The 27,668-nt window shown below is 35.3% G+C and overlaps 1 protein-coding gene across 1 annotated transcript in view; it reads right to left on the bottom strand.

Annotated features, from left to right (window-relative positions):
• The window catches only part of TSHR (thyroid stimulating hormone receptor), a 98,755-nt gene that overhangs the window by 39,163 nt on the left and 31,924 nt on the right, over positions 1 to 27,668 (bottom strand). Inside the window, exons 3-4 of the mRNA XM_016137516.2 lie at positions 8,531 to 8,602; positions 3,383 to 3,457 (exon numbers count right to left, since the gene is read on the bottom strand). Of these exons, the coding sequence (XP_015993002.2) occupies positions 3,383 to 3,457; positions 8,531 to 8,602 (147 nt within the window). The remainder of the gene's footprint in view (positions 1 to 3,382; positions 3,458 to 8,530; positions 8,603 to 27,668) is intronic.

The raw sequence follows: 27,668 nt of genomic DNA, 5'->3' as shown, positions 1-27,668 counted from the left end.
TGGGAGGAAAGGGGCAAAAAGGGGAAACGAAGGCTTAAAGCCCTTCTCAATAAGGAACGTTCCAACTCCCGATTTCCTTCCCTTGTCCTATGCCCCCTTTCCCACCTCAGTTATTCAACAGGCATTAGATCATGGCATTTGACTGTGATCCTCAGCCTTAGGGATATTCGCCCACACCCTAAACATCCCCAGTCCATGAGTGAAAAGCACACCAAGCTGGGTGACAAATTGAGGGCAATGATGAACTCGGGTTAGCATTTCACCTGCAAAGTTAGATGGGGCCAAGGGAGATGAGGAAGCTTCAGACTCACGCAGGGCAAACAGACAGAGTTAGAATGAGGTCTCTGAAGAGAAGCAAAGAGAAGCCGCCCCAGTCCGCACAGTTGGACTTTTAAGAAATACAAACACAATAATGTGTAAGACTATGTTGTTCAAAACAAAAAACTGAACAAGAACATGAGCCAAAACTAGTTCTCGGCCAGTCCCCAGCTTCTTTTTGATGATTACTTCATTTTGATTTTCAATTTTTTTTTTTTGTCTGCTTTTAAGTGCCAATAGTTAAATTAAAAAAAAAAAAAAAAAAAAGGAGGCAGGCCCTGCTGACTCTCACTAGGTCTGTTCACTCTGGTGAGTAGAGGAAGGAGAGATTCATTAAAATGAAATGAATAATTGTTGGATATCTACTATGTGCAATTTTACCATGTGCTCTGAGAGATATAGAAAAGTCAAACCTAATTATTTAACTGTTTTAAAAACAAGATGCGTAATTATTGGCAAAGCCATAATTGTGTTACTTTAAATACTTTATTATTTTTCCATTGGCTAAATTTTAAAAAAATTTTATTTTCCTATTAGAGTTGACATTCAATATTATTTTGTATTAGTTACAGATGTACAGCATAGTGGTTAGACATTTACAAAATTTACAAAGTGATTCCCCCCATTTAGTATAGTACCCATATGGCACTCTACATGGTTCTTACAATATTATTGACTATATTCCCTGTGCTGTACTTCATGTCCCTGTGACTATTTTGTAACTACCAATTCGTATTTCTTACTCCCTTCACTTTTTTCACCCAACCTCCAACCCCTCTCCCATCTGGTAATCAACAATTGTTCTCTGTATCTATGAGTCTGTTCTCATTTTGTTTGTTCACTTATTTTGTTCCTTAGATTCCACATATAAGTGGAATCATATGGTATTTGTCTTTCTCTGACTTATTTCACTTAGCGTAATACACTCTACGTTCATTCATGTCATTGTAAATAGTAAGATTTCATTATTTTATGGCTGAATAATATTCCATTGTTTGTATGCACCATACAGTACCAAAGTGAAAACAGGGACTAAGAATTAGATAAATTAATTTTAAAGTAATGTTTTATGGTAGGCTTTTATCACATAACAAATCACTTATGTATTTTAACATCAAGTATTAATTTCAAGATTAATGTATATTGCAGGAAACTTTAACATTTAAAAAGTTTATTTCAACTAACTATAAAGATAATACATACACAATGTAAAAACTTTTAAACACATTCATAGTAAAACTGTGAAATCTCCCATCATTCCATGATTCAAAGAAAATCAGTTTTTGTTCTCTGTAAGTATACCTTTTTTTTTTTTTTTAAATAGCATTATATCAAAAACATTTCCTCTAGGATTAAATAGCCTGTGACAATAGATTTCTAATGGTCACTCAGTATTTCCTATTAAACCGTTCTCTTAGCTAAACAAATGGCTTTTTATGTAATCTTTTTCTCACTCCTTTGTTTATTTTATTAGGGAAAATTTATAGAAGTGAATTACTGGGTCAAAAACTATAACACCTTTCAAAGTTCTTAGTATATATTAGATCTTTAGCTTTTAAAGTCCTGATTTTTAGACTAGCACTCACTTTCCAGTAATAACCTATAAATTAACAGAATGTTATTTCCTACATTATCAAGGCTTTTCAATGAAAAAAATCTTAATTAGTCTACTTTAATAATTATCAATGAAGTATTTTACCACTAACAATCCATTATGTAACTAGGGAAAAATAGTCTATAACAGAAAGGTGATATTTATGATTTTGATGAATCTTTTAATTTATTGAGGAGTTAAAAATAATAGATATCAATTCAAATACAGTTTATGAATGTTCAGATTTTTGAAGCAGATTGAGGAAAATGTAAGCTTATCAGCAGATTAGCCAGTGGAAATAGAACATTATAAAAGTGATTTTCCAAATTGCCTGGAAGATACATACTGTTACTTTCATGCTTATATAATGATCAGGACTGAGACTAGTGTTCTTGAAAACTCCAACAAATCCACTGGACTCAATTTAGTGAGTCAGCAAAATTAAGTCTTCTTATACTATCTGCCAAAAAACACACATTTTATCTACCTAGTTGTAGAATTTTTATTTACTTCTGATTTTTAAAAAATCTACATAAAAGTAAAAACATCTTTCTGAGGCCAACATTTAAAAAAAATTATTTCTGCTTTTATTAAAGAGATATGATGGGGTTGCATTGGTTTTGGCGGCAGACATGCTTGTTTCAAATTCTGACTGAAATTTCTTAGCTGTGTAAACTTGGGCAAAAGTCCTGTTAGGCATGTATTACCATCTTCATTTGCATAGTGGAATTAAGTAAGATAGTAAATGTGAAGCACTATAACAGAGTACTTGCCCATAAAAGGCATTCAGTAATTAGTAGTTATTATTAATAGGAGTAAGTAACAACACCAACCATCTATATGCTGCTGGCTTCTTGACAGAGCAAATGAAATAGAAGATGGGAGTGGCCAGTGTTTCATCACTTTACAGGTATAAATCTTTATCAGATGCACACTTTTGGGTCCAAACAATATCCCAGCTGAAGTTTAAAACTCGTAAAAACTGATTTGTATCCACTCAGGACTCTCAATAATTCACAAGGAAACTTGTTGTTCTTATAGTTTTCTATTACAAATCCTCAATGTCTTTTACCCATTGATAACTGATATATAATGGCCACTTCTTCTGGCTATCAAATTATCACAAAATAAGTGGCTAAAATAACAACCATTTTATTATAGCTCGCTATTTTAAGCAGTGCTAAATTGGGTGATTCTTCTGCTCCCTGTAGCATCCACTGGGGTCACTGGTTGGTTTTTAGCTGGTGTCTGGATCAATCTGGAAGGTCCAAGATGGTTGTACTTCTCTGCCTGGGCATTGCTAGAAGGCTAGGCTCTCTGAGTCCTTCTCCAAACCCATTTAATCTAAGGGCCTCCCCATATGGTCGTCCCATCCACATAGTTTGACTGTTACTTGCCATCCAGAACCCCAAAATGTCAGCCAAGAGTGGCAGTGGCTTGGGTTTGTGCTGTACTTTTCATCATACTTACATGTGAGTCATTTTAGTCAAATTGTAGAAGGAATGTGACTCCAGCCGCTGCAAAGTCGCATCTATTGATAAATAGCTGAATGTCAAAAATATAAGACAAAGTAGAAAGTTAGGAAGGTCATTTATTCCAAACACACTCTTAATTTTGATGTAACTTCTTTGTCAGGGGCTTCCCAGATCATAAACATGACAACCCTCATGGTTTCTCCATAATTATATTAAAATTAGTTCTTACTTTTTTCCAGATACCATGATACCTGAAAGTTTCCTAATACATTAAGTCCTATTCATCCTTCGGGTTCCATTTTACTGATACTTTCTTCAGAAGATTTCCCAAATTTCCTGATTAAATTTTCCATAGAATATCCACATAGCACCAGGATCTTCTTTCACTAATTATCACAGTGCAACTTGGCATCTGAATGATATTCAATTTATGTTGTCTCATTAGAGTGAAAATTCTCTGAAATGGAGAACTATGTCTGTTTTTGGTGGCCACTGAAACTTGAGTCCCTTTCATAGTGCTTAGCATGCAGTAGACTCTCAATTAATATGTATTCAATGAATGAATGAATGAATAAATGAATACATGAGTTACTCAAAAGAGGAGAAAATGAAAGGCATTGGAATGAATGAGGCATTTTTAATGGAATACCTAGTAGCATGGTATTAGAGGCGTAATTTCAAAGATGAAGAGAAAGTCACAATGCCCTAGTGGAACATTCCGTAGGGTGGTGACTACAGATCATCTACAGACTTCTCCTCTTGGTTTAGATGAGGCTGAAAAATTCAAGGTTGGTTTTGAACTTTGTAAGCAAAAGATAGCTCAAATATAAGTTTTAAGTACTAAAAAGAAGAAATACAAAAATACAGAAGGAATGACTTTTCAAATAGTCTCCTCAAATTCCATCTTGTAATTAGAATGACTAACGCAGCCAAATTCAATAACTACTTTTTATTGAGAGGCATTTCTATGACATTTGGGAAAATTGACAATTAACGGATGGTGTTCACCTGTAGCCCGTAGCAGAGATTCTCAACCCTGACCATACAATTGAACTACTTGGGAGGCTTTTAAAACAGAGAAATGTCCAAGACTCTGTTCAGGATAATCAAGTTGGTGTTTATAAGGGATGAGGAAAATACTTTATTTTTAAAAAGCTTTCCAGATGATTCTAATGTGCAGGCAGGATTAAGAACCACTGGCCTTTGAATTGAATCTGCCAGTGAAATATTTTCATAACACAGGTTTATAAAAGGAGCTCTCACTGTTCCTTTTGAGTTTTTACCATGGTCACTGTTAGTTTTCTAAAGGTCCTGTGCTTTCCCTTTTGAATTATCTATTCTCTAAACAATTATCCTTTGATTTATCAAGTCTCCCAAGCTTTTGTCACTTCTGAATAACATTACATAGGTTATTTTGATCCAAATATCATTTCTCTAACATAGAGGAAACAATAAAATACATTGAAAAGAATTAATTTATTGTGTAGAGATTTTAGGGTTTTGTAATGGATGAAGTAGAGCCATCTGAAAGGCCAGATTAATTTTAAAGGTTGCAAACTTGTTTATCTAACTTTGCATCAGATCCATTGCTCCAAATTGTCTCTTGAATTTCTTAGTTTAGCGTACAAAGCTTTCTCAAGGTTGTAGTGGGGTAGTCATTCAGCCCATGTCGTAATAACTGAAGTTCTAGTTTCTCTAACTGAATGATACCTCTTTATAAGGCTCTTAAAGCTCAGCTGTGAGGTCAACATGTAGGAAACGTTTATTTAGTGGGATGAAAGAAGTGATTCTTGCTTGCTTATTCCATTACTATAACTAGGAAAAATCAGATCCCACTTCTTTCTCAAATTTCTTATCTTTTAAGAAATATGTAATCACTAGGGTGACTATATCATTTATCATACCAAATAGGATATTTTTGTGAGCTAAAACAGGGTGCTGTTAATAATTATGCCAAACTAATAGGTAGCAATTTGTACTGTCCCAGGCAAACCTACCTAGAGTCATCCTGATAATCTCTCTCTTGCCCCTAGATATATCATCACCCCTTTAACTATTGTTCATATATGTATGTCCCTTCATTTAACAAATATCTATTTAACATTTACTGTATGTCAGTAAATAGCAATTGACCAAACAGACATGTTCTGTAGCCTCAAGAAACTCACAGCAGTTGGACATACAGACAGGTAAATGGAATCGACATACAGGGTTATAAGTGCTCTAATGGGGTTCAGTGTACACTTAATGTGGATTAAAGAATCTAGCCCAGTCTTCACTCGAACCTTCCAATCTGCCTGTATATCTCAGTCAACTCTCCTTTAACTGACCATTGCTTTCATTTCAAACGTTGCCAGTTCCAACCTCAATATTAGTAGATAATCTTTTAATGATTTGTAGAAAAGATTAAAACCTTGAGTTAGGAATTTCTTGAATTCCCTTCCAATAAAGCTATTAATTTTCTTGCATCCGCCCCACCTCTTACTATTATTTTCTTGTTACAATATAAAAGGTGACCTGCAGAAGCTCAGTCCCTCCCTATGCTTGGGCCCCATCCTCCCCTGCCTTTTTAGGGACTTTGTGCATTTAAAAACCATTCTTTCTTTACTTTTTTTTTTTTTTGGCCTCCTCTCTACTGATTTTGTTTCCCTGGTCCCAGTTACATCTACCTGTTTGTGACTCTCAAACCTCAAACTCCACTCAAACATCTCCTGGTTCATTGTCTATATCTTTTCATTTGATGTAAACTCATTAGGGGCATGAATTTTTGTTTGTTACCTATCTCTTAGAACAATGATTGGCACATAATAGGGCTGAACAAATATTTCTCGAATGAGTGAATAAAAAAGTTAGGTTCTGATGTTTACTAGACATATCTGCTTGATGCTTCAAAGGCACCTCAAATGCCATATGCCCCCAACTGGGTTCCTAACTTACTCCCTGCCCCTGTGCAGCAAAGCCACAGAAAACTTCTGTCTCTGGGAATAAGCTCATCAACCACACAGGTATCCTAGTCAGAAGCCTGAATGAAATTGTTCTCCAAACCCTTCTACCTCCAAATGAATCAACTGTTACGTTTATGAGTTCTCTCTTATTTATTGCTCAAACCTGGCCACGTATTCGCATCGTCATTCCATTCTTCATCCCCACTTGCCCCGGGGTCCCACTTCAGCCTCCTCACTAGCTTCCTGTTCCCAGGCTTGCTGCACTTCCATTCGCTTTCCAAAGCACAGTCAAGGGAACATTTTTAAAACATCTGATCTGTCACTTCTCTGCTTATGATCATTGGGTGGCTCGGTCCTTAGGGAAGATTTCAAACTCCTTCAAATGATTCATAGGCCCGGCACTTGCTTACCTCCCAGTTTTATTTTTTCCCACTACCCACTCTCAGCCTCAACAAACTAATTTTAATGTTGCAGACAGTCCAGGATTTTCTCTTATGCCTGGAACTCTCTTTACTTACTTATTTATTTAGCCAGATAATGCCGATTCAAAATTAGGTGTCATTTCCTCCAGGAAGCCTTCCTTGAACACACTCCCCATCCAAGTAATTCACCTCTCATATGAGTTCCTACAGCACCTTTAGCTCACCCCATCATGGCACATATTACTCTCAGAATAGAAACTGGAGGCTCCATGAGTGTTGTCAACTGTCGTATGTGACACATCTAGCAAAATGCCAGGCACGAAGTAGGGTTCAATAAATATTTGTTGAATGAATGAACATAGCCAACTGGAGACACAAAGTAGGCAGTTATATAAAGGAGGTGAGGAAAAAGAAAGAGCTAAGGGGGAATCTGGGGTTTTTAGTTTACAGCCCACTAAATTCTGGTGCTGTTAAAAGAAGGAGCACTTTAGGAGGAAGACGAGTTTATTTTGGAGTTTATTGTGCTTGTGGGACACCATGGTGATGACATTTGGAAGGAAGTTTGTAATGCAGGCCTGAACCGTGAGAACAGGTCAGGGCTGGAGAGATTAATTTAGGAATTAGTTGTATTGGGTAAAAGTGAAGCCACAGGACTGGGGGTGTCCACTAAAGGAGAGGAGGGTATAGACAAAATACATAAATAAAGAACTATACATGTAGCCAATGAGGGAATTGAAAAAAATGAAATAGGAAGCCAGGAAAGGAGAGTGAGAAGGAGCAGCTAGGGCAAGACAGTAAAAAGAGGGATGAGAAAGCAATATGGAGGAAACCAAAAGAGAGAGAATATGAAAAAGGAAAGGGTGGTCGGGGACACCGAAAACTGCAGAGGTGTTCAGCTAGAATGGCCTCTCGGCCTCCGTCTGCCTCACATTTTGGACTCAATAATGCTTTGTTGTGGGAGGGTATCCTACGCATCGTAGGATGCTTAGCAGATCCTTTGCCTCTGCCCATCATATGTCAGTAGCACCCCCATCTCTAGTGGTGACAACCCAAAATGTCAAATGCCCCTGAAATGATGTAAGAGACAGTCAATAAATAGTCACAAAATGAATAAATTTAGCCAGAAGCTATATAGGCTGCTCCCAGTTGTATTGTCATTTGTTGTACCTGAATTACTTGCAAATCTTGTCAGAATCGATTAAATGAAATATAGACCTGGATTATTTCATATACAGACACTCTTTGTCAACTCAACATAGAAGTCCTTTTCCTCCTCAATCTTGAGTGTGTAGCAGTTTAGTTTTCTATGGTTTAGAATTATTTTTAGTACTTTTTTTTTTTAAGTGAGAGAAGACTAAAACCATTGGCTACATGTATGGCAAAATACAAACATTTGTACTAGTGTGAAAAGTGAATCAAGAATTAGTCATTAGGATAGATCAATTATAGGTAGATATAGAAATTTGTATATGGGAGAGATTCCCAGCTAAGATTTTGACACCTTCCAAGATGTATTAAAACATAAGAATTATTAAGTGTTCAAAGCCAAATTAATTTAAATTTGTTTTAGATTAAAAAAAATCATTTGGGAATTAGGGAGTGGAGATGTAGCAAAATCGAATAAACATCTTGTACATAAAATTTCATATACATTAGAAAGATACATGTCAGAGACTTATGCAAGTATAATATATAACAAGTATTTTTGTTAATAGAACACATTTAGAAAGCAACATGTCACAACTGCAAACTTTTTTATATTAAAAAATTACTTACATCCTGGAAATATTGGGCAGATTTGAAAATGCACGACTGGGAATGGTTTTCAGATGAGTCTCTATAAACTTCCTATGAAAATAACAGTTACACAATTAGAGTTTTAATCACTGGAATATTCTAATACCTTACTTAGTTATATAGAACATATTATTAGAATTATGATGGTCCGGGTCCTTATAGTATATATTCATCATATGTAATCAACATAAATAATACTTAATGAAAAACACAATTTTTTCCCCAACTAAACAAGAAGTGAGATTCAAATGCATAAGATGAATTTTCAAACTTCACCTTTGAATTAGCAGTAAACTAGTATGCCTTGTCTAACATCATATTCAATTTGTTAACTAAAGGGCAACATAATATATTCATAAGTTCATTAGGGCTACAGAATTCATACCATGTACTTGCCAATGGAAATGTCTTGGAATGCCATCAGGATATGTATTCAGAGGGATTAAATATATTTGATATCTTAAAGATTAAAAATAGTGGTATGGTTACAATTTTTTGGTCTGAGCCAAGGTCTCTTGAATTATTTTCTTATCAAATCATCTACTTGCTGCAGTTTAGAAATAACTGACAGACAAAAAGCTAGTTCTTCTTAGGATTGTGACATTATTGTTGCATGTGCAACTTAAAGGTTGTGGCTTTTTTTCCAGTCTGTTTTTCTGGCTATTTTTCAGAAATCTGAGACTGTTTTCCTTATAGATAATGAGACACCTTCATGCATTGCAATATATCTCTCCACCTAGGTGGTCATTTTTTACTTCCGTTCTTTGCTACTGCCACTGCTTGAATTGAATCCTATATAGAAAAGGATGTACCTACTCTGCTAACTCATTTTGCCAAAAGATAACGCTTCATCATGCTTTTCATCTTCTCCATGGGGCTCTTTTTGCCATTAAAATATTGGTAATCACACGTCGTCCATTTACCACCTTATCTAAAGATATTAGACTAGAATCGTGCATTTTTCTCTCTAGGCTGCAGGGTTTTTTTTTTCTCAACAATCTGCTTCTTTGATCTAGGCATTCTTTGAATTACTATTTTTGCAGTGATTGAAATATATTTAGAAGTTCTGTTTTCCAGTTCCACTTGTCAGGAGACTGGAAGTCAACGCTTTGTTTTAACCATAAGTACACAGCTGAACAGACTGACAAACCAACAACTCTTCTTGGATCCATAAAAGAGGGGAAGACATAGGGTAAACCACTGTCCCCAGAATTGGAGAGACAGGGAAATACAGGGCTTCCCAGAGCAGAGGCTTATGAGTGAAAACTGCATGGGGGACCAGTGCCTGGGTAGGAAAACCTGAGCTGTAATTGATGGATTGCTAGAGGCACAGTGCGGAGAACTCTGAGAGCTGAAAATTCCAGGGGAACCCCATCATAAAGGGATTGCCATGATTTCTTGAGATTTACCTCTAGGAGTTTGAACAGGTTCTAATAGTAAATATCAGAGAAAGATCCCTTTGTGTTTCTAGCAAAGAAAGGAGAAAAGGAACTCATTGGAAATATACCAGAGCATCAGTTTCTTAATAATGCCTGCTCTCAGGGGAAACTAGTTAACCAAAGCCTAAGTGACTGGGAAGGAGAGATACCCAACTCTAGCCCACTCTAGCCATCCTGTTGTACTCAAAGGGAGTGGAAGAAAGACTGAGAAACAGTTGTGAAGTTCATAGTCCAGAGGCACAGGTTCACCAAAAGACTAAGACCGAATCACAGGACTATAGACAGATTCCCTTCCCTTCCCTAACCTTAACCTCCACATTATGAAAGGCCTATGTATAGCAGTTCTTTTTACCTGGGATAGCATGTCTGTGTATCTAGAATTATATCCATAACTTGCCAAATGACAGCATCAGAATGGCTACATTAGTTTATAAAAGGACTTATTAACTTGGTGGGGGATGGCGATGTGAATGACAAAAGAGTGGATTGTCAGGTGTTTGCAACCCTTGGCATTTCAGTGTGAAATTCAATGTTGCCTTAATGTGATTTTGGAAATTCGGGTCCCATAAATTACTTGCCCTTCCTCACAGGTCTCCCACATACATTCTCTTAATTTGATTGATTTAAAAGCCTGTTGGTCCAGATCCAGCATTCTGAAATTACAAAGATATGAGAGTAACAAGTCATTTGGCTAAAATCTCTGAGTAAAATTAGGCCACGCCAAAGGAAAACAACGGATAAGATACTTACCTGTTGGTTATCATCCAAGGAGACGGAGGTTCTTAAGCTCACAGATAATCTTATAGAGCACATCCTAAGGCATGGATTTTGAGGGGATACTTATTGTAAGATTGCACACATGTAGGTAATGTGGACCTACCTAATTTATAACTTTTGCTGATTAAAACTTTTTGGGTTTAGTCTGTGTTCAAAAGTAAATAACATATATTTATTAAAAAGATTAGGGTAAGGTTACAATGGTTTCTAAGAATTTTGACTTGGGACAGAAATAGCATCTAAATACAATTTAATAGTCACTGGGTTGAGGGTTTAAATAATGTTTATATCCTTTCCAGTATGAATTTCTGAAATACATAATACATGTTTCTTGAATTCTCTCTTTCTCTTTCACACACATAAACACATACATATTTTAAGTTAGAACAAAGATCTTTCTCCTACTACTGAGTTATTGCAGCTGAAGGGAGTTCATTCCAGAATATGACATCTTGGAATATTAAAGATTTTAAGCTGGAAGAATTTGAGAAATGACAGGTTTAAGAAGGACTCTCTGACCCTCCTTCTCCCCTGGAGTAAGTCATAAGACCCTCATGTGGGAGGTGCCTTCTCTATACTAGGAAGAAAGGAGCATCTTTATCTCTGGAGATGCAAAGAGGACTCTAAACTAGCCTTTCTAAGTTTTTCACGGTTTACTGCTCTTAGCTTATACCCCTTTGTCCTATCCCATTTTCCCATGACTTTCCACTTTTCATCAAACAAGCATAAAAACGCTCAGGTATAATCACTTCTTCAGATCTTCATTTCCCTGTGAAGGCATCCATATCACATAAAACTTCTATTACATAAAGTTATACGCTTTCCTCTTGTAAATCTATCTTTTGTTACAAAACTCCAGCTAATAAACTAGAAGGGTAGAAGGGAAAAAATATAGATTTTTTTTTTCCTCCTCTATAGTTTCTGGTGACAAGGACAGGAGAGAAAAAGACTGGGATACTCCACTTTCCTTGGAGATTGGAGTCGAGGTCTGGGACAAGTGACAAAAAGCCAGCAGTAGGTAAGAACTCTATACCAATTTTGTGGATCTCTCTTAGTGCTTAGTCTAGAGAGGAAAATAAAAATTTATCTTTGCCTCTTCCTTCCCAAATTCAGATGAGCTGGAAAGAACAACATTTGTAAAAATTTGTTGTTTGGATTGTGACTCTTGTGAATTTGCTTTTGAGTACCCATTGGTTATTGATCTTTTCTCTCGTGGGGAAAGCTATTGCTTTCCTGTTTTTTTTTTTTGTGTGTGCGTGCGTCCTGAGAGCTTGGCTTGGTTTCTCACCTGCCAGAGTGAGCAGGTTGTCAATTACCTTTCAAGACATTTTCCTAGGACACAGAGATTCTGTGTTTTATCAAAATAACTTCTGTGCTTCATGTTGATTTTATCGAGTCTTTTGATAACTTAAGAAAACTTAATCTTCTTAATATTAAGAGTTTTGTCCACAGCTATGTAACTTTCTATATTTTCCTTTAAAATCTCTTATTGTCACTGTGGTTAAATAGATGACCGATATCTTATTTAATCAAGTATTCACATCTTTTGATATTTTGACAAACTTCCCAAAATCAAATTCAAAATGGAATCTTTTTGACTTTGAACTAACTTTGAAATTTCCCAGAGGGTCCTTGCAAAGCAGACTTAAAAAGAGTTTATATGATCCATTATTTTTCTTGCTGCACTTATCTAACTAATTAGGCCAAGTTTAATGAAACTGGACTTATTTTTGCAAATAAAACGCCTTTAATTGTCTTTGGTAGAAATGGAGGTAATCGTAAAGAAAAAATTTGTTTCAATGAAAACTATTATCTATCTTTGTGAATGTTCATTATCTTTGAGCTATTTTCATCTATCAACTGAATCTTGCTATTTTGTCCATTCTATTGATAATTAATGATTCCAGTTTTCCTCTCACTTTCCTGACTTGGCTTCACTACAAACTAAAACTGCCCATTTCCCAAAGCTCTGCAAGCTAAAGACGGACAATGATCTAAACCTTTAGGAAGTCACTGTAACAGATCAAGTATGGATGCCCTCCATGCCTGCTGCTGTGTGGGCCACTCAAAAAGTTCACCGAACACCCAATGCTATCATCAGAGATATTCAAACTGCAAACAAGAGAATCTATTAGATTGTTGCTGCCTGTCCTTACTCCACCACCTAAAGATGCTCTGAACGCAACATCAAGACATCTTTTTGACTGACTTGCCCTCTGGACTCAAAAACTGAGTTTATAGCTTGTTTTAACCATTAACCTGTTTTTCTTTTATTTCCATAGAAATGCCCCTTGTTAAATGCCTAACTTAGGTGGGTGCCCTATTCCCACCCACACCACCACTTCCTGAAATGAGACACATTGTTTAGCACTGATCTATTCCCAGAACTGAAACTGGTTCAGTGGGATATGAAACAATTTACCAATTACCAATTACCACTTAATTTACCAATTAAGTTTTTGGACTGTCAAACTTCTTGGGGAAAGGTTCAGATGGGGAGGGGGAATGATGGGTTTTAGGACATGCTACCCCCAAATATGGTACCTTGGCATACTATTTTAAGCTAGAGGAATTTGAGAAATGGCAGGTGCAGAAAGGACTTTCTGTCTCCCTTTTTCCTTGAAGCGAGTCATAAGACCCTCATGTGAGAGATGCGCACATTATACTTAGAAGAAAAAAGTATCCTTATCTTCAAAGACAAAGGGATGCTGAGAGGAATATGAACAAACAGGCCTTGTTAAGTTTCCCCTAGTGTACTACCACAGCTCATACCCCTTGTCCTGTCGCATTTTCCCACCAGTTTCCACTCTAAATAAATATGCATGCTTTTCTTATATTGATCTGTCTGGGTACAGAGCCCCAGCCAAGAAACTAGAAGGGCAAAAGGAAAAGAATTTTTACTCCTCCACCTGGCAGAACGTGTTGTAAAAGACAAAAATATTTGAAATGGAAACTTTTTTGCCTGATCCCACAAACAAGATATTCTTCTTAGCCAAATTTCTCACCAAAGAAAGCCCACCAATACACATAGACCAGTAGAATGATCTCTCAGAACTACTGTCTTACTAATGATATGATATGTACAATAAATCCTAAGCAAAAGTGAAAAGGGGAATGTCAGCAATCCTAGCCTAAGATAAAAATAAATGATGCATTTACTGAAAGAACTTAGTTAATAACATGATGATTATAATACAACCTGAGACAGCAGACTGACTTCAATAACGCTGAATAAATGAATGATCAGAATGGCAACTGATGATATAAATTGTCAAATTTAATTTAGCAGCTTGTACATTTTGCCTGGATATATTAATGGCAATGTGTATATAGCAACATAATCTGGAAAAACCCATTACTGAGTTAAAAAACTTCAAAAAATATCTGGTATAAATCGCCTCTCCAGAATTTACCTTAAGCTTAAGCTTTCTTTCACCTTCTTCCCTAGTTTTTAAAAATGTTATTTACCTGGTAAACATTATGAAAACACACAAGAAGAGTTTTCTTCCAAGGCATCTATCTATTTCTCTTCAAGAAAAGAACAAAAATCACTAGCTAGGACTTGGCATTTAGCTAATTAAATGATGAAAATATCATGTTTTTACAGAGCCCTTTGAGAATACTTATTGAAATATATGGATGCCTTATCTACTCCTAGCTGACCCCAAAGGCATGAGCCTTAACCCTTATGGAAGTAACGCGGTCCTTTTGTTAGGCAGTAATTTTATAGCTAGAGCTAATTGATAGGAGTGTTTATAGTCAACCTGTTTCTCTTTTTGTCCCTCCATCTTGGGGCAAGAAGCTAGTTGTTCTTTTCATTGTCTATATTTTCAAAAGAACTTCATTCAAAGAACTTTTGTTCACGGAACTTTTATTCAAAGTATTTTATGACATTTTGATCACTGCCTTAAAAGTAGACAAGAGAGAGAAAAAAGCAAATGATTGTGATTATTTGGCCAAAATATTTTATTCTACTTTGAGAATACTTTTTAAATATTTGTGAAAAAGGAAAAATATATATCTAAGTATGTCTTCTTTTGACAAAAACATAAAAAAAAAAACTTCAAGATGCTATACTATTGTCCCAAAATATTAGCATCAAAATAGTATATGTTTTGTATGGAAGTAGATACTAAAGAGATCCCTATTTTTTAATTTGCCTTTGATGGTTCAAAATAAGAAGGCAAATAATTATTCTCTATAAAATATAATGAAAAAACTCAGAAAACTTACCTCATATGAATAGTTCCAGTATTTACTATTAATGGCTAAGGCATCGCACATAACTCACCAGGAAAAAAAGTATAGTTATAGTTCCATATCCTAAGTAGAGTATGTACATTTAAGAGTTAAACCAGTTAGCTTTAGGATATGGAAATTACAAACAAGAATAAATATTTAAGCTGATTATGCAATTTAATTTATTTTTTTCTATAACTTATTTAACCAAGAATGATCGGTGAGAATATTATTTAGAGTCAAATGTTTCCTTTGAGCCTTGCTGAGGCAAGATTTATATTTCTCAAATGTCTGCATTCAGAAGATCTAAGGCAGAAATAGAAATGCATATGAAATGCCACTGACTGACTTGAAGATTTTGCAGAATAGGATCTAGTTTTAAGTACAATGGTGATAGGAGAGGGAAATCTAATTAGTGCTAGTAAAGAGAGCAGACGGTTCTCTGTGACAACAAGTACAGTTTGTGCAATTTACTTTTTTACAATCATCTTGCATGATGGTAGACTCATTTCACTGAAATTTTATCAACATGTAAATCCAATTGGCATTCCAACATACTGTTTCCTACAAGGTTTCTGAAATCATAAATACATAGTTTGTGTGTGTGTATGTGTGCATACGTGGGTGTGGGCTTTCATTAATGCGGCGTGTTTCCCACCACAGCCCCTACTTGATAAAGAATGTGAAGTGTGAGCGGATGAGCGTGACTGAATTTTACTGAGTTGAGAAGCAAGGCTGATCTCTGCCATGGCTAACCTTGTGTGGTCCAGAAAGACCCATTTGTGTGTCACACTTTTGGTCTCTCAGCAATCAGACTATAACTATTTTGTGATTCTTCATCAAGCTTGTTTGTTTAATATCATCATCTGCACTTCAAGGGTCATTTTTTGTATTAATTATCCGTGTCAATCAATCAACTGATGTTTCACTGAGGTGTGCCGAGTGTATGACAGTGAAATAATCATTGTGACCATAGAAAGTGCTCATAGTAGAACGAGAAGTAATGGGTGGAAATAACGCAACTACTTATATACTGCAAAGTTGTGTAAAATAAGCTGAATGATATTAATATAACTTTAATGTGATATTTGTCATTTGCCCAGTGTTTTCACTTTACTTGAGAAGAAATTCTCACTGATGAGTTTTATTTTTTTACTACTGTGCATTTTTTTAAAAAAATTTATGTATCTAAATAAGTTTCAAGTATACAATATATTGGTTAGATATCTATATAGTTCATAAAACTATCCCCCCGACTGCTCTCTCCCTCCCCTACCCTCCACCTAGCCATCTTATTAATGCTAACTGCATTCCCTCTGCCATGCTCCCCATCCCTGTGATCATCTATCAACTACTGATTTGTACTTCTTTAACCCTTCACTCCATTCTCCCAGCCTCACAACCCACCTTCCCTCTATCCACCACCAAACTGTCCACTATATTTGTGCAACTTTTTAAACACTTTGTGGCAAGTTATGAGAGAGCACAGCAAGTACAGGAAATAAAATCAGGGAAGTAGACCCAGAAAGATCGTGCAGTCAAATTTTTGGACACTACCTGTAGACTCTGTTTTCAAGTATGAAAGAATTTTTAAAAATTTAACAAAGTCCTGTGGCTTAATTGCAGCACTGGGTTCTTAGGGGACAAAATTGACTTTGTGAAAGAAGTCAGTCTCAGGATTTTCAATAATTTGTGAGCAAGATGGAGAGAAGATTGGCAAACTGTCTTTCTTCTTTTCAACATTCTGGAAATAAGACACTAGAAGCAGTTGTTTTGCATTTATGAATACTCTTTAGATTTCTAGTTTCCCTAACTATTCAGAAAATGAAATGAGTTTGGATTTATGTTTTCATTGATACGGTGGTGGTAATTGCTCAAAAAAACAAATTATAACATAAAAAAGATCGTGTTTACTTATTTTCTTTTAGAATATCTACTTGGAAAAAAGGAAGAGACTGTAACTGGACTGTTCTCTTTCATTAGCCTAAAAAATATTTAGAATGTATTCAAGCTTTAGACACATATATGGTTTTTCTGATAGTTTCATATGGATTCTTTATGCATGCTAAGCCAAACATTTCAAAATATCCAGGCTAACCTAAAAACTTTTATTTAGGTGGTTGCAATTTGCAACTATTTTCCTATTCTTTAGATTACCCGTAAAGTTGTTCTCTGTTCCTTCACCTCAAAACACCAGCAAAACAAATCTAAAGAATAGGCTCTTTCATGTTAGCAAAAAATATAGACAGAGAGAGATAAATGATAGAAAGATAGATAGATAGATAGATAGATAGATAGATAGATAGATATAGATAATTGCAATGTTCAAAGAAAAGGGATTAAGTCAATAAATAATGGTATAATCGCTAATGAAATATTTTTCTGCCATTAAACGTTATCTATAATATGCATGAAAATAATGAGATGTTTAAATGTAATAACTGATAAAGAAAGAAGAACCAGTTATAAAAGAGTGAATACATTATAAAACTTTTATATAAATTGCACAAGAAAACTTCTAAATAGATGTACGACAAAATTGTTGGTACAAATTCTCAGGGAGTGGGATTAGGGATATTTAAAATTTTCTTTTTGTAATCTGTGCTTTCTAATTTGTCTACAAAAAATATGTTTTATTTGTAATGAAAGAAAAGTTATTAAGCATTTAAAAAGTGTGGCTAGGTGGAACAGAGTTGGATCAATATTATTCATAACTATGAGCATGCTCTATAGTTTTAGAAAAATCATTTCTTTCATTGAAAAGTCAAAAGCATGGTGGTTGGGGACAGTAAAAAAAGAAAATACTGGTTTTTCCAACTAAGTATGGCGGCCATTAACAAACATGATGTGCACCCATGAAAAACCTCCAGTGTTATAATAGAAAAATGTCACCACCAAAAAGACACTTTTGTTCCATGTATATTATATACAGAAATCATTTCTTATTCACAGTCCTCTTCATTAAAACAAGAAAGATAATAAAGCCACATACACATTTTGTCTGGACACTCCTCTTGATTAAAAAAAATAATGAAAATGAAACCACTTGATTTTCCATTTTGAATAAAGTAGTCTAAACTCCTTTCAGATGCAAAATCCAATGTATCTGTATCTGGGAGATCATATTCGGATAGTTCCATTCAGAATGGAGTTGTGTACTCGAATAGAATTAGATAGAAACCCTTCTCGGTAAAGTTCTTTGTTGAGTGATGCCACTGAGTAAAGAAAGGCTGGTATCACAAAATGAAAAATCACAGGTAAATTTAATTAACATTTATCTCCCAGCATAATTTTTAAATAGTGCTTCTACGTATCTTAACTCATTGAGAGATAAAAGGGTTAATAAAGTATTTTATCCCACATCATAATTAAAGTAGAATTTAATTTCGATAAAATTCAGAGTAAAAATTTCAGATCTTTTAAAAATGTATTTTGATGTGACAACCTAGAGCTCTAACCTTAGGTGAAAAATAAATTTTACCAAAAGCAATACAATTTTTTTTTCCTTGAAATTGAGTGATGGATTAGTTTTCTATGGTCTCTTAGCCAAGAGACCCATTGGAAAAAAATGAACTTGGTCTATTCTCTTTAGACATCAGAGGCAGCTGAAAGTTCCCTGGGAAAGTAATTTTTTTCCTTAAGGGCTCTTGAGGGTTCACATGGGAATGTCAATGACCTTGTTTTTTCAGAGTTTGTATCAGCCATTCTTAACTGCCCTCTTTACTTCATAAATATGCTCCAGTAATTGTAGGTACTGTTTCTAGAACCTATCAACACCATTCCTTAAACATCAAGGGGATGCTTTTTATAACAAAACAGGCCTTGTGCAGGACTCTTACTGAATTCAAAATGACTCCCAGCACATCCATCCTGTACTATAGTCCAAAGTGCAGTGTTAAGTAATTATACCATATAAAATTATTCGAAGGCAGTTCTGGTGAATTATTTTTATAGTTCTGAGGCTTGGAAATTCTAGACAATTTTGGGTAGTCTCAACAAACTATGTAACAGACAACTGGCAAGGATACAGAGTCCCTGGTATATTTTTTTTAAAGAAAAGCCAAGTTATTATTTTACCCTCTTTTCTTTAGAAAAATGTCAAATGTTTTGATCAATTCATAGGTCACCAGGTAGCCCAACTTAGAACAGTTTCACAGGATGGCCATATTCTTTCCTACCACTTAGTACAGGAAGTTTTGTTTCCATGGAGTAAGCGTAGAGATTTTGATTGATTTGGATTTTTCTTCATCGACATATTTTAAAACCTAAAATCAAGTCATGTATGTACTAATTTATTTTCTCTTCATCATAATCATAAATAATAGCTACTATTCATTGAATTCTTCTCTGTCCTAGGCTGTGTGCTCATACTTCATGTGTGTTTCCTTGTTTAATCTTTACAAAATAGATTACAGATTACAAAAATGAATATTAGAGAGGTTAAGTCCAAGGACCTTGCTCAAAGATTACAAGGCTACACATACAGACACACACACACAAATATTAACTATTTTGTTATACTGTTTCTCTGAATATATTTTATATTTAATAATACCCATGACTATTCATGACTGTTATATGTCAGAGGGCTATAAATAGATGGCAGAGTTTATATGTACAGAACTGTAATAATCTAAATTAGAACAGTTCTTTCTTTTCTTCCTCCTTTCAAGTCTCCAACCTTCCTCCCTTTCTTCCTTCTATGCCACATGGTCTGCCCTCCTATGGCTTAAAATATAATTGAGAAGGTAATACATATAATCCTCAAAAGTAAATCATAGAAGAGTTTAATAACTGAGTAAAATAAGATGGAGAATAAATAGGTACTCATTATGTTTTTTAAATTCCCCAAACATTCTTATAGCTAAAATGAAGAATTCTTTCTTAAAATATGAAAACAAAGTATTAAGTAGAAAAAGAGAATGGAATGAGTCTGGGAAAATCACAACATGCCTTCATTATAATATTTAATTCTTGTAAGTTTATCAGATGATTCAGATTTTCTATTTCTTCTTGTGTCAGTTTTGGTAAGTTGTGTTTTTTTCTAGAAACTTGCCCATTTTATCTTAATTTTCAAATTTAGAAACAAAGTCATTAATAATATCTTTAAGTGATTTTATGATTATTTGTAAAATATCTGTGGGCTCTGTAGTGATATATCCCTTTTCAGTTATGATTCTTTTTTCTCGATGAGTACCACCAGAGACTTATCAATTTTGTTAGTCTTTTCAAAGAATCCACTTTAGGTTAAAAAAAAATCTTCTCTATTAAAAAATTTAAAGTCGTCTGATTATTCATTATCTTGATCTCCTGTGCAGCCATTCCTACTGCTATTATTTCTCTTGATTTTTTAATTATATCTTCTCTTCTCATTTGTCTGGTTATTTTTTATTGTATGCAGGACATTGCATGTGGAAAAAAATGTGGAAATAATTTGAGGCCTACAATGATCTTCCTCCAGGGAGAATTTACATTTGCCTTTGGTAGGTGATTATAGGCACCAGCAATCTTAGATTACCTTAATCCAATTATTGGAACTGAGATGATTTGAAACTATACTTGAGCCCCAAGTTTTTTCCAGTTATTCCTTACTGTTAGGTGGAGTCTTTTGGGATCCCAAACCAATGTGCAGGGGTTTTCCAGAGATCACTCTTTAACAGAATTTATATTAGGTAGTTTTTTGTTTTGTTTTGCTTTTAAGCCATTTAGCCCTATGAGGCTGCCAAAACCTCTGCTTAACTTTTCCTTTAACTGTCTCTTTCAGAATTAGCCACTCCTAGGATTCACCTCTCTTGTTTTCCCCTTTCTCCTGTTTAATTCATAATTCTTTACTATCATGGTGGCTGTGAGATGAAAATTATTTTTTTTATCATGCTCAGTTAATATTTACCATTAGTTTGTGATTTCATTTTGCATGTGTGCATATTTCTTCCCTATAATATGGAAGATTTATGGTCCAGCTTTAGATCTTGTAATTTTCTTGTCACCTTCTAAAATATAACTTTATCTAATATAGTAAGACCTGCCTTCTTTAACATTTATCTATTATTTTCCCACTCTGACTGATAATATTTTTATAGTACTTTGTTTCTTTCACTTCTTTGCTTTTCTTTTCTGCAACACTGATTTTGTTTAGTTGCGTGCTCAATCTTAGGTCAGCCTTAAAAAATAAACTTTGAAAATGAGGAAATCAGTATACTTGAATGATCTCCCATCTTCTTTTTCCTCTAGATACTGATTTTTGTTCATTATATTATTTCTACAGAGTGATAATTCATTATATTTACATTGTGTTCTATAATCATAATCTCTTGAAGTTATCTTAACTTTAGTTCTACATGTAAAAGGACTCAAGGCTCATAGCTAGTCCTTTTGTTGTAGGTAATACATTTATATCTTAGTTGACCTACGTTTGCTAATTATTTTTTAAAAACTCGTGGAGTATGTATTTCCTTAAGTTTTTACATATTTGAAAAAGTTATTGTATATATGGACAGTGAGTAAAGGGACCTAAGGTGTCTGGGTGTACAATTTTGGGGGTCACGCTTTATTTCCCTGAGAACTTTTCAGACATGATTTTACTGTTCCTAGCACCGAATGTAGAAACGTGTGAACCTACCTTAATTCTTTTGTTTTTAGGATGAGATCTTTATCCATCTCTGGATACTCTTAAGTTCTTTCTTTTTCTTTGAAGTAAATTAACTTTACTGGGTTGTGTATGGGTATTAGTAAATATTTATGTTAGCTGAAATACTGTGTATCTTTTAATTTTATAGATTTAAGCCTTCTTTTATTTCCGGATTTTTTTTTGACATGTGTTTGAATTTTTTTTGCTGCATTCAATTTGTCTTTTAAAACATGTGTTGCATGTGTTGAATTTCCTTCTGTGTTCTTTATCTACATTTTTTTCCTCTAGTCTTTATTCTTTTCTATTTCAGTTCATTCAGTTTTCCCAAGATGACTTGAATGTCTTGATTGTATTTCAGCATTGGCAACATTGCTCTTTCAATCGAGGCCTTTATTTCTGGGATAAATTTATTTTTCTCTTTCACTTCTATCCCAAAATCTGCTAACTAATTTTTATAAAAACTTATGTTTTCTTATTCTTTTTTTCCTTAGACTGTGTATCTTAGCTTCGAAGTCTTGATTGAAATGCTATTTTATTTATTAAGTTTTGTGAACTCACAGATAACCCTTCGGTCACAAGTTTTATTTGCTTTACAACAATAAAAATATTTTGGTGGGTGTTTTTTTTCATGATTTTTATTTGTTATGCTCCCTTTCTCTTTTATTTGAATAGGTTTTTTGCATAAGTCCTGTGCTAATTTTTTTTTTTATAATGAAGGGTTTTTCTCTGGATATAGCAGAATAATGTAGAAGAATATTCAGAGGGCTAGAGTGGTGCTCTGGGGTAGCAGGAAGATTTTTTAGTTCACATCGAGGACCAAGTAATATGAGATTGTATGCCTGTGTGTGTGTATGTGCTCATGTAAGTATGTTAATGGGGTGATTTAGTCATCACCTATTTTCTTCTCCCTTCTGTCATCCTCCAAACGTTTATTATGCACCTACTCTGTGTTAGGTACAGCTCTAGGTTTGGGAAATACAGCAACAAATAAAACAGAAAAAAAAAAAAAAACCACTGCCTCCATGGGGTTTACATTCTGTAGAGTCTGACAGCCTCAGGCTTCTTATCATTCAGTTTCTCATCTGGTCCAACAAGCAGACAGATAACTTCTGGAAGAGTCAGCCTGTCTGCAAATGTTCTCATTTATAATCACACACACACACACACACACACACACACACACACACACACACTACAGGGTATCTTGCAGGGTTTCAGAAGCTCCTTGAGTGCGTCCATCTTGCTCTACGCCGGTCTTGGCCCTTGGTTTGTGCCACCTTCTTCAGATGACTCTGCCCTCTCAGCCTATGGTCTCCAGTAACACCCTTCTTTCAGTTTATTCCTTTTTTTCCAGTCCAATTTTCACTGTACATGATGTCGGTTCTTCATGTACATTATGGTTCAAGTTATTGAGGATTTTCTAACAATCATAAATAGGAACATCTAGTGCTGATTTTCCCTTGTTTATTTTGATTGGTTTCCAGAGAGCGGTATAGACTCTAGATGTCTTTACTATCCTGAAACTAAACATGCTATCTTTTCACTTTTAAAGGGAGGGAACTTGAGCCTACAAAGTTTCAGTGATCGGTCAAGGTATCACATATAATTTGTAATAATCTAATACTATAACTCAAGTGTCTGGACATTTTCATTGTATTTTATTTTATGTGAAAGATATATAAGTATTAATTGAAATCAAAATTAGGGATTTATTAATAAAAACAAGTATACATTTGTCCAAACTTAACTTTCTCCCTCTTCTCACAATAAAACCACAAGCATATATTTCTACTGATTTACCCATTGTATTAGACAGAGTTCTTCAGAAAATAGAACCAACAGGATGTTTATGTATATATACAGAGATTTAGTATAAGAAATTGACTCATGTGATTACAGAGGCTGAGAAGTGCTAAGATGTGCATTTGGGAAGCTGGGGACTTGGGAAAGCCAATGATGTAGTTCCAGTTTGAGTCTGTGGGCCTAACAACTGAGAAAGGCAATGCTACAAGTTCCATCCCAAAGCAGGCTTTCTCAAGACCCAAGCAAAGATGGTATTTCGGTTGAGTCTGAAGACAGGACAAGACCAAAATCTCAGCTCAATCAGTCAGGCAGTAGTTATTTCTTCTACATACAAGAGTGTCAGCCTTGTTTTCTGGTAATAGAAACCCTCTTTCTCATAAAATCATTCCATATGGTTCAAGTGGGGCTGACCTCTTCAATCTGCTAACCGTCCACTAGTCTCTGCACAAAGGCACAGCCTCCTCATTAGAATCATAAACGATGAGGACAGTAAGCTTAGAGCTACTAATGTTCACCTTTGCCATGATATTTTCAAAGCCATCTGAGAATAAAACCTGTGCAGAGGTCAGAGAGCGTGGGGCTGTGAGGCGAATGAGAATGTCTGGGTGATATAGAATTTTTCAGCTTTAAAATGAAAGATTGGTCCCAAGCAATGTGAATAGTTACCATAAACTAAACATTTACTATATGCTAGGCACTTTGCTAAATACTTTCCACACATTAGTTTTATGTGATATTCATGACAACTCTACAAGGCATATGTTTTTATCCTTCCACCACTCCCAAAACTAAGAAACCGGAGTCTCAGAAAAGCAATCCAGGGTAAGCTAGCAAGAAGACAGATAAAAGTATAGTCCGTTTGGGTAAATGCAGTCAGCTCTGTATGGCTAGACTATCGGTTTCAAGATGGGAAATGGAGACATAAAAGTGGCCCAGTAAATGGCATGTTTTAAGTCTTCTCTTCTTTCTTCTGGCATTTTTCAATACACTTCTTCTCTATACACTAGAGAGTCTCCAAAAATTCTACATTTAAAATTTCCCAAAGATCTAAGGCAACCGCAGAGGGGGTCTTAACCTCAGGGCTGTGGAAGCCTGAGCAGTGACCATGTTTATGTATGGAGTTTGTAGGTTCCTTTCTCACTTACACTTTCTTACATACTCTTGACTTACTCTTTGGTGCAGAGGTCCAAACAACAGTGTGCCTAAGAATTACCGAGGCTATTTGTTTGACATGATACTTTCAGGCCCCATTTCCAGTGTTCTGATTCTACAGATTTGGAGTGTCATCTGGAAACACGGGTTCGTAATAGGCCCACAGGTAATTTAGATGCAATACTTTGAGAAACAACACTCTGAAGATCAGTCATGGCTGACTGGCGCTTAAAATGTGAAGTGGGGCTGGTTTTCCTTTGTGCACTTCCTCCCCTCCTTACCTACTCCTGCTACTCTCAAGCTGCCCTTGGCTTACGCAGAGCTCTCTGGCCATTACTCTGATGTCCAGTCCCTTTCCTCCTCTATTCAAACTTACCATCCCATAAAATCATAGAATGTTGGCAGAACAAGATGAAACTTGTAATGTGGGTAAAAGCAAAGGATCACCCAAATTCAATCCCTTTGGTAGCTTATCTCTGTAACCTTCAAGTGCTCCAGGCATTCCATTGACTGTCAAAGCCTATGCTCTGTTTATTTCCTTATTCCCTGGCTATTCTCATCTTTTGTGCTATTGAAATTTAAGGAGGTGACATCCACATGCTGGATTTCTAACACACGTCCAACACCATAAGTTTGGTTAAAGCAAACTGCAATTTTTTGCCAGTCTTGAACATTGTACACTAGAAATTTAATATAAAAACTTAAATTGACAGTAATTACTTTTATCCCTCTTTTTGTTTCCCTTTACACAAAACAGATTTCTCTCTCATTTTCTCCTTCAACCATCTAACTTCTTTGTCAGCCTCAGGTTTTCAGAGCTACTTTTTAAAGCAGCTTTCTAGATGTACTTTAGAACTTTATGGCAAGAAAATGCAATGCTTATTTAAAGTTTCTCAAACAAAGGAATTGAGGCTGTTTGCAAAGTCCAATTTCTGTGCTTCGAAAAAAATAATATGTGACTTAGAAAGGTTTTGAGTTTATATCAAAACACTAATATGATCCTAATACTCAGAACCAGACCATTTCTGTATTCATACCATATAAACAGATTCTAAGAACTCTATCTCCAACACTCAAATCACCAGTCTATGAAATTGAAACGAAAATTAGGATCAGGAGAAGGTTTATTTTAAAGTAATATTTGATCCAAAACAATGAAACTTAAAGCATAAATTCTGTTCTTTTTGATACTCTAGTTTCTTCCTGTCATTACAATTGGCCAAAATTATCTGTGTGAAGAACCAGGTCTTTGGAAAGCATTTAGGAAATAACTTTTTGAGAATGTGTTCCGCTAACGCACCATGACTAATAGCTGCAGGAACTATGACCAGTCATCCAAGTCCTCTTACGCTTTTTTCTTGGTGTGGGAATTCTACGAACAAGTACGTTAGGCCCAGTTTGGTTTCCAACCCTGCTTCCTTCCAAAGAAACTGTGGCAATTAGAGCGTCTGGTAGAGTTAACTGTATAGTGCCATCGTTCAATCAAAACTTTAGGAGCTTGTGCTGACAAATCCAGGCAGGTGCGAAGGATGAGATGAAAAGAAGGAAGTGGAGAAGGAATCTGTCGAAAGCTGTTTGATTTTTTTTTTTCTTTTTCAGGCACTCTGGCTAGCTTTTCATATATATTACCTTACTTATTTTTCTTTAAACCCCCTAGACATGAACTGTTCCCCTTGCCATTCTGGACTCTGATGCCCGGTAGAAAGATATTTGTGATTGGGCATCATGTGAATCAGCCAGGAGACCTCTGAAGTCATGGATTGGCCGCTGCTATCCATCCAGCCACTCTCTCTGGTCTGACCCTTAAGCTCAGATTGTCTGATTTCCCTCTGGGAAGACAGACACTTCCATAAAGGCAGGCCCCCTGGGACTCTGAGGAGGCCCATCCCTGACACTGTTTTCACTTGTCTTCAAGGTTACAAGCAAATGAGAAGCAGCACCTTCTCACAGGAGGGCTGGGGAACCTTGATATAGAACAGATCTCTGAATGGGTTTTGGACTGGAATAACTGACCCAACAAGATATTTTAGAAATGTTTGTTTATTTTATTTCTCAAATTAAGATGAACTTTGTAGACCCAACTCTCGTGGGTATACCCATTTTAATCCTAAATTAAGGATTAGAACACATTTCCCCCCATAAATCACTCTATGAATGAAAATAACTCCATAAGCATCATGACCCATAAGGTTAACAGATGAAAATCCTTTCCTCAAGAACTAGGATTATACTCTATCCCAAATCAAGCCAAGTAAATATAGATGATGCCAGAACACTGAACGATGTTTTCTCAGACTCTAAAAGGGCAGAGTAAATATCATTCCTTGGGCCAGATGTGTGGTCCGGTATGAAAAGTAAGCTCTGGAAGACAGAATACAAACTCACGGGCTGTGAGGTCTGGGCTAGTCACTTACTCTCCCAGGGACCAGTGCCCAGTATCATGAGAACTTGTTAATAAAGCCCTTGACTCCTAACAAAGTATAATGAAAAAAGTAGAGTGGCTATAAATTTCCATTGGCTTGAAAACTACTAGAATACAAGGTGTGTATATTTATCTCTGTAGCAACAAATTCTCACAGCGGTGCTTGTCTAATAAATCCCGTATAAACATATGTTCATCAGAAAAAAACACCTAAATGTCTCTACGATCATGTATACCTGTTAAGAATCTCCTTACAAGAACTGCCTAAGAAAAACATCATTCACATTTTCCAGGAGACTTTGCAGTGTCATTGAAAAAAAGAAATAAAATTTTTCCTAGCAGTTATTACATATTGACTTAAAATTCTAATTGCTATTTCTTTGTGGTCATAAATATTATAACACAATTTTTAAACTTAATAAACTAATATCAAAGCTGGTTCTTTGAAAAAAACAAATGAACTAGACAAATATCTAGCAAGCTTAATCAAGAAAAAGGGAGAAAATACATGTAATTGTATTAAAAATGAAAAAGAGGCTACAAATACTGTATGAATATTTAAAAATAACTTAAAAGATGGCAATGAATATAAATCTAAAACTGTTCAAGCATATATATAATATATTTGTTGTTGTTTTTGTTTTTAAGAAGCAAAGC

The sequence above is a fragment of the Rousettus aegyptiacus genome, unplaced genomic scaffold, assembly GCF_014176215.1.
Source record: "Rousettus aegyptiacus isolate mRouAeg1 unplaced genomic scaffold, mRouAeg1.p scaffold_m13_p_3, whole genome shotgun sequence".
In the NCBI taxonomy this organism is placed as follows: Eukaryota; Metazoa; Chordata; class Mammalia; order Chiroptera; family Pteropodidae; genus Rousettus; species Rousettus aegyptiacus.
This window is presented reverse-complemented; position numbering and strand designations above follow the sequence as displayed.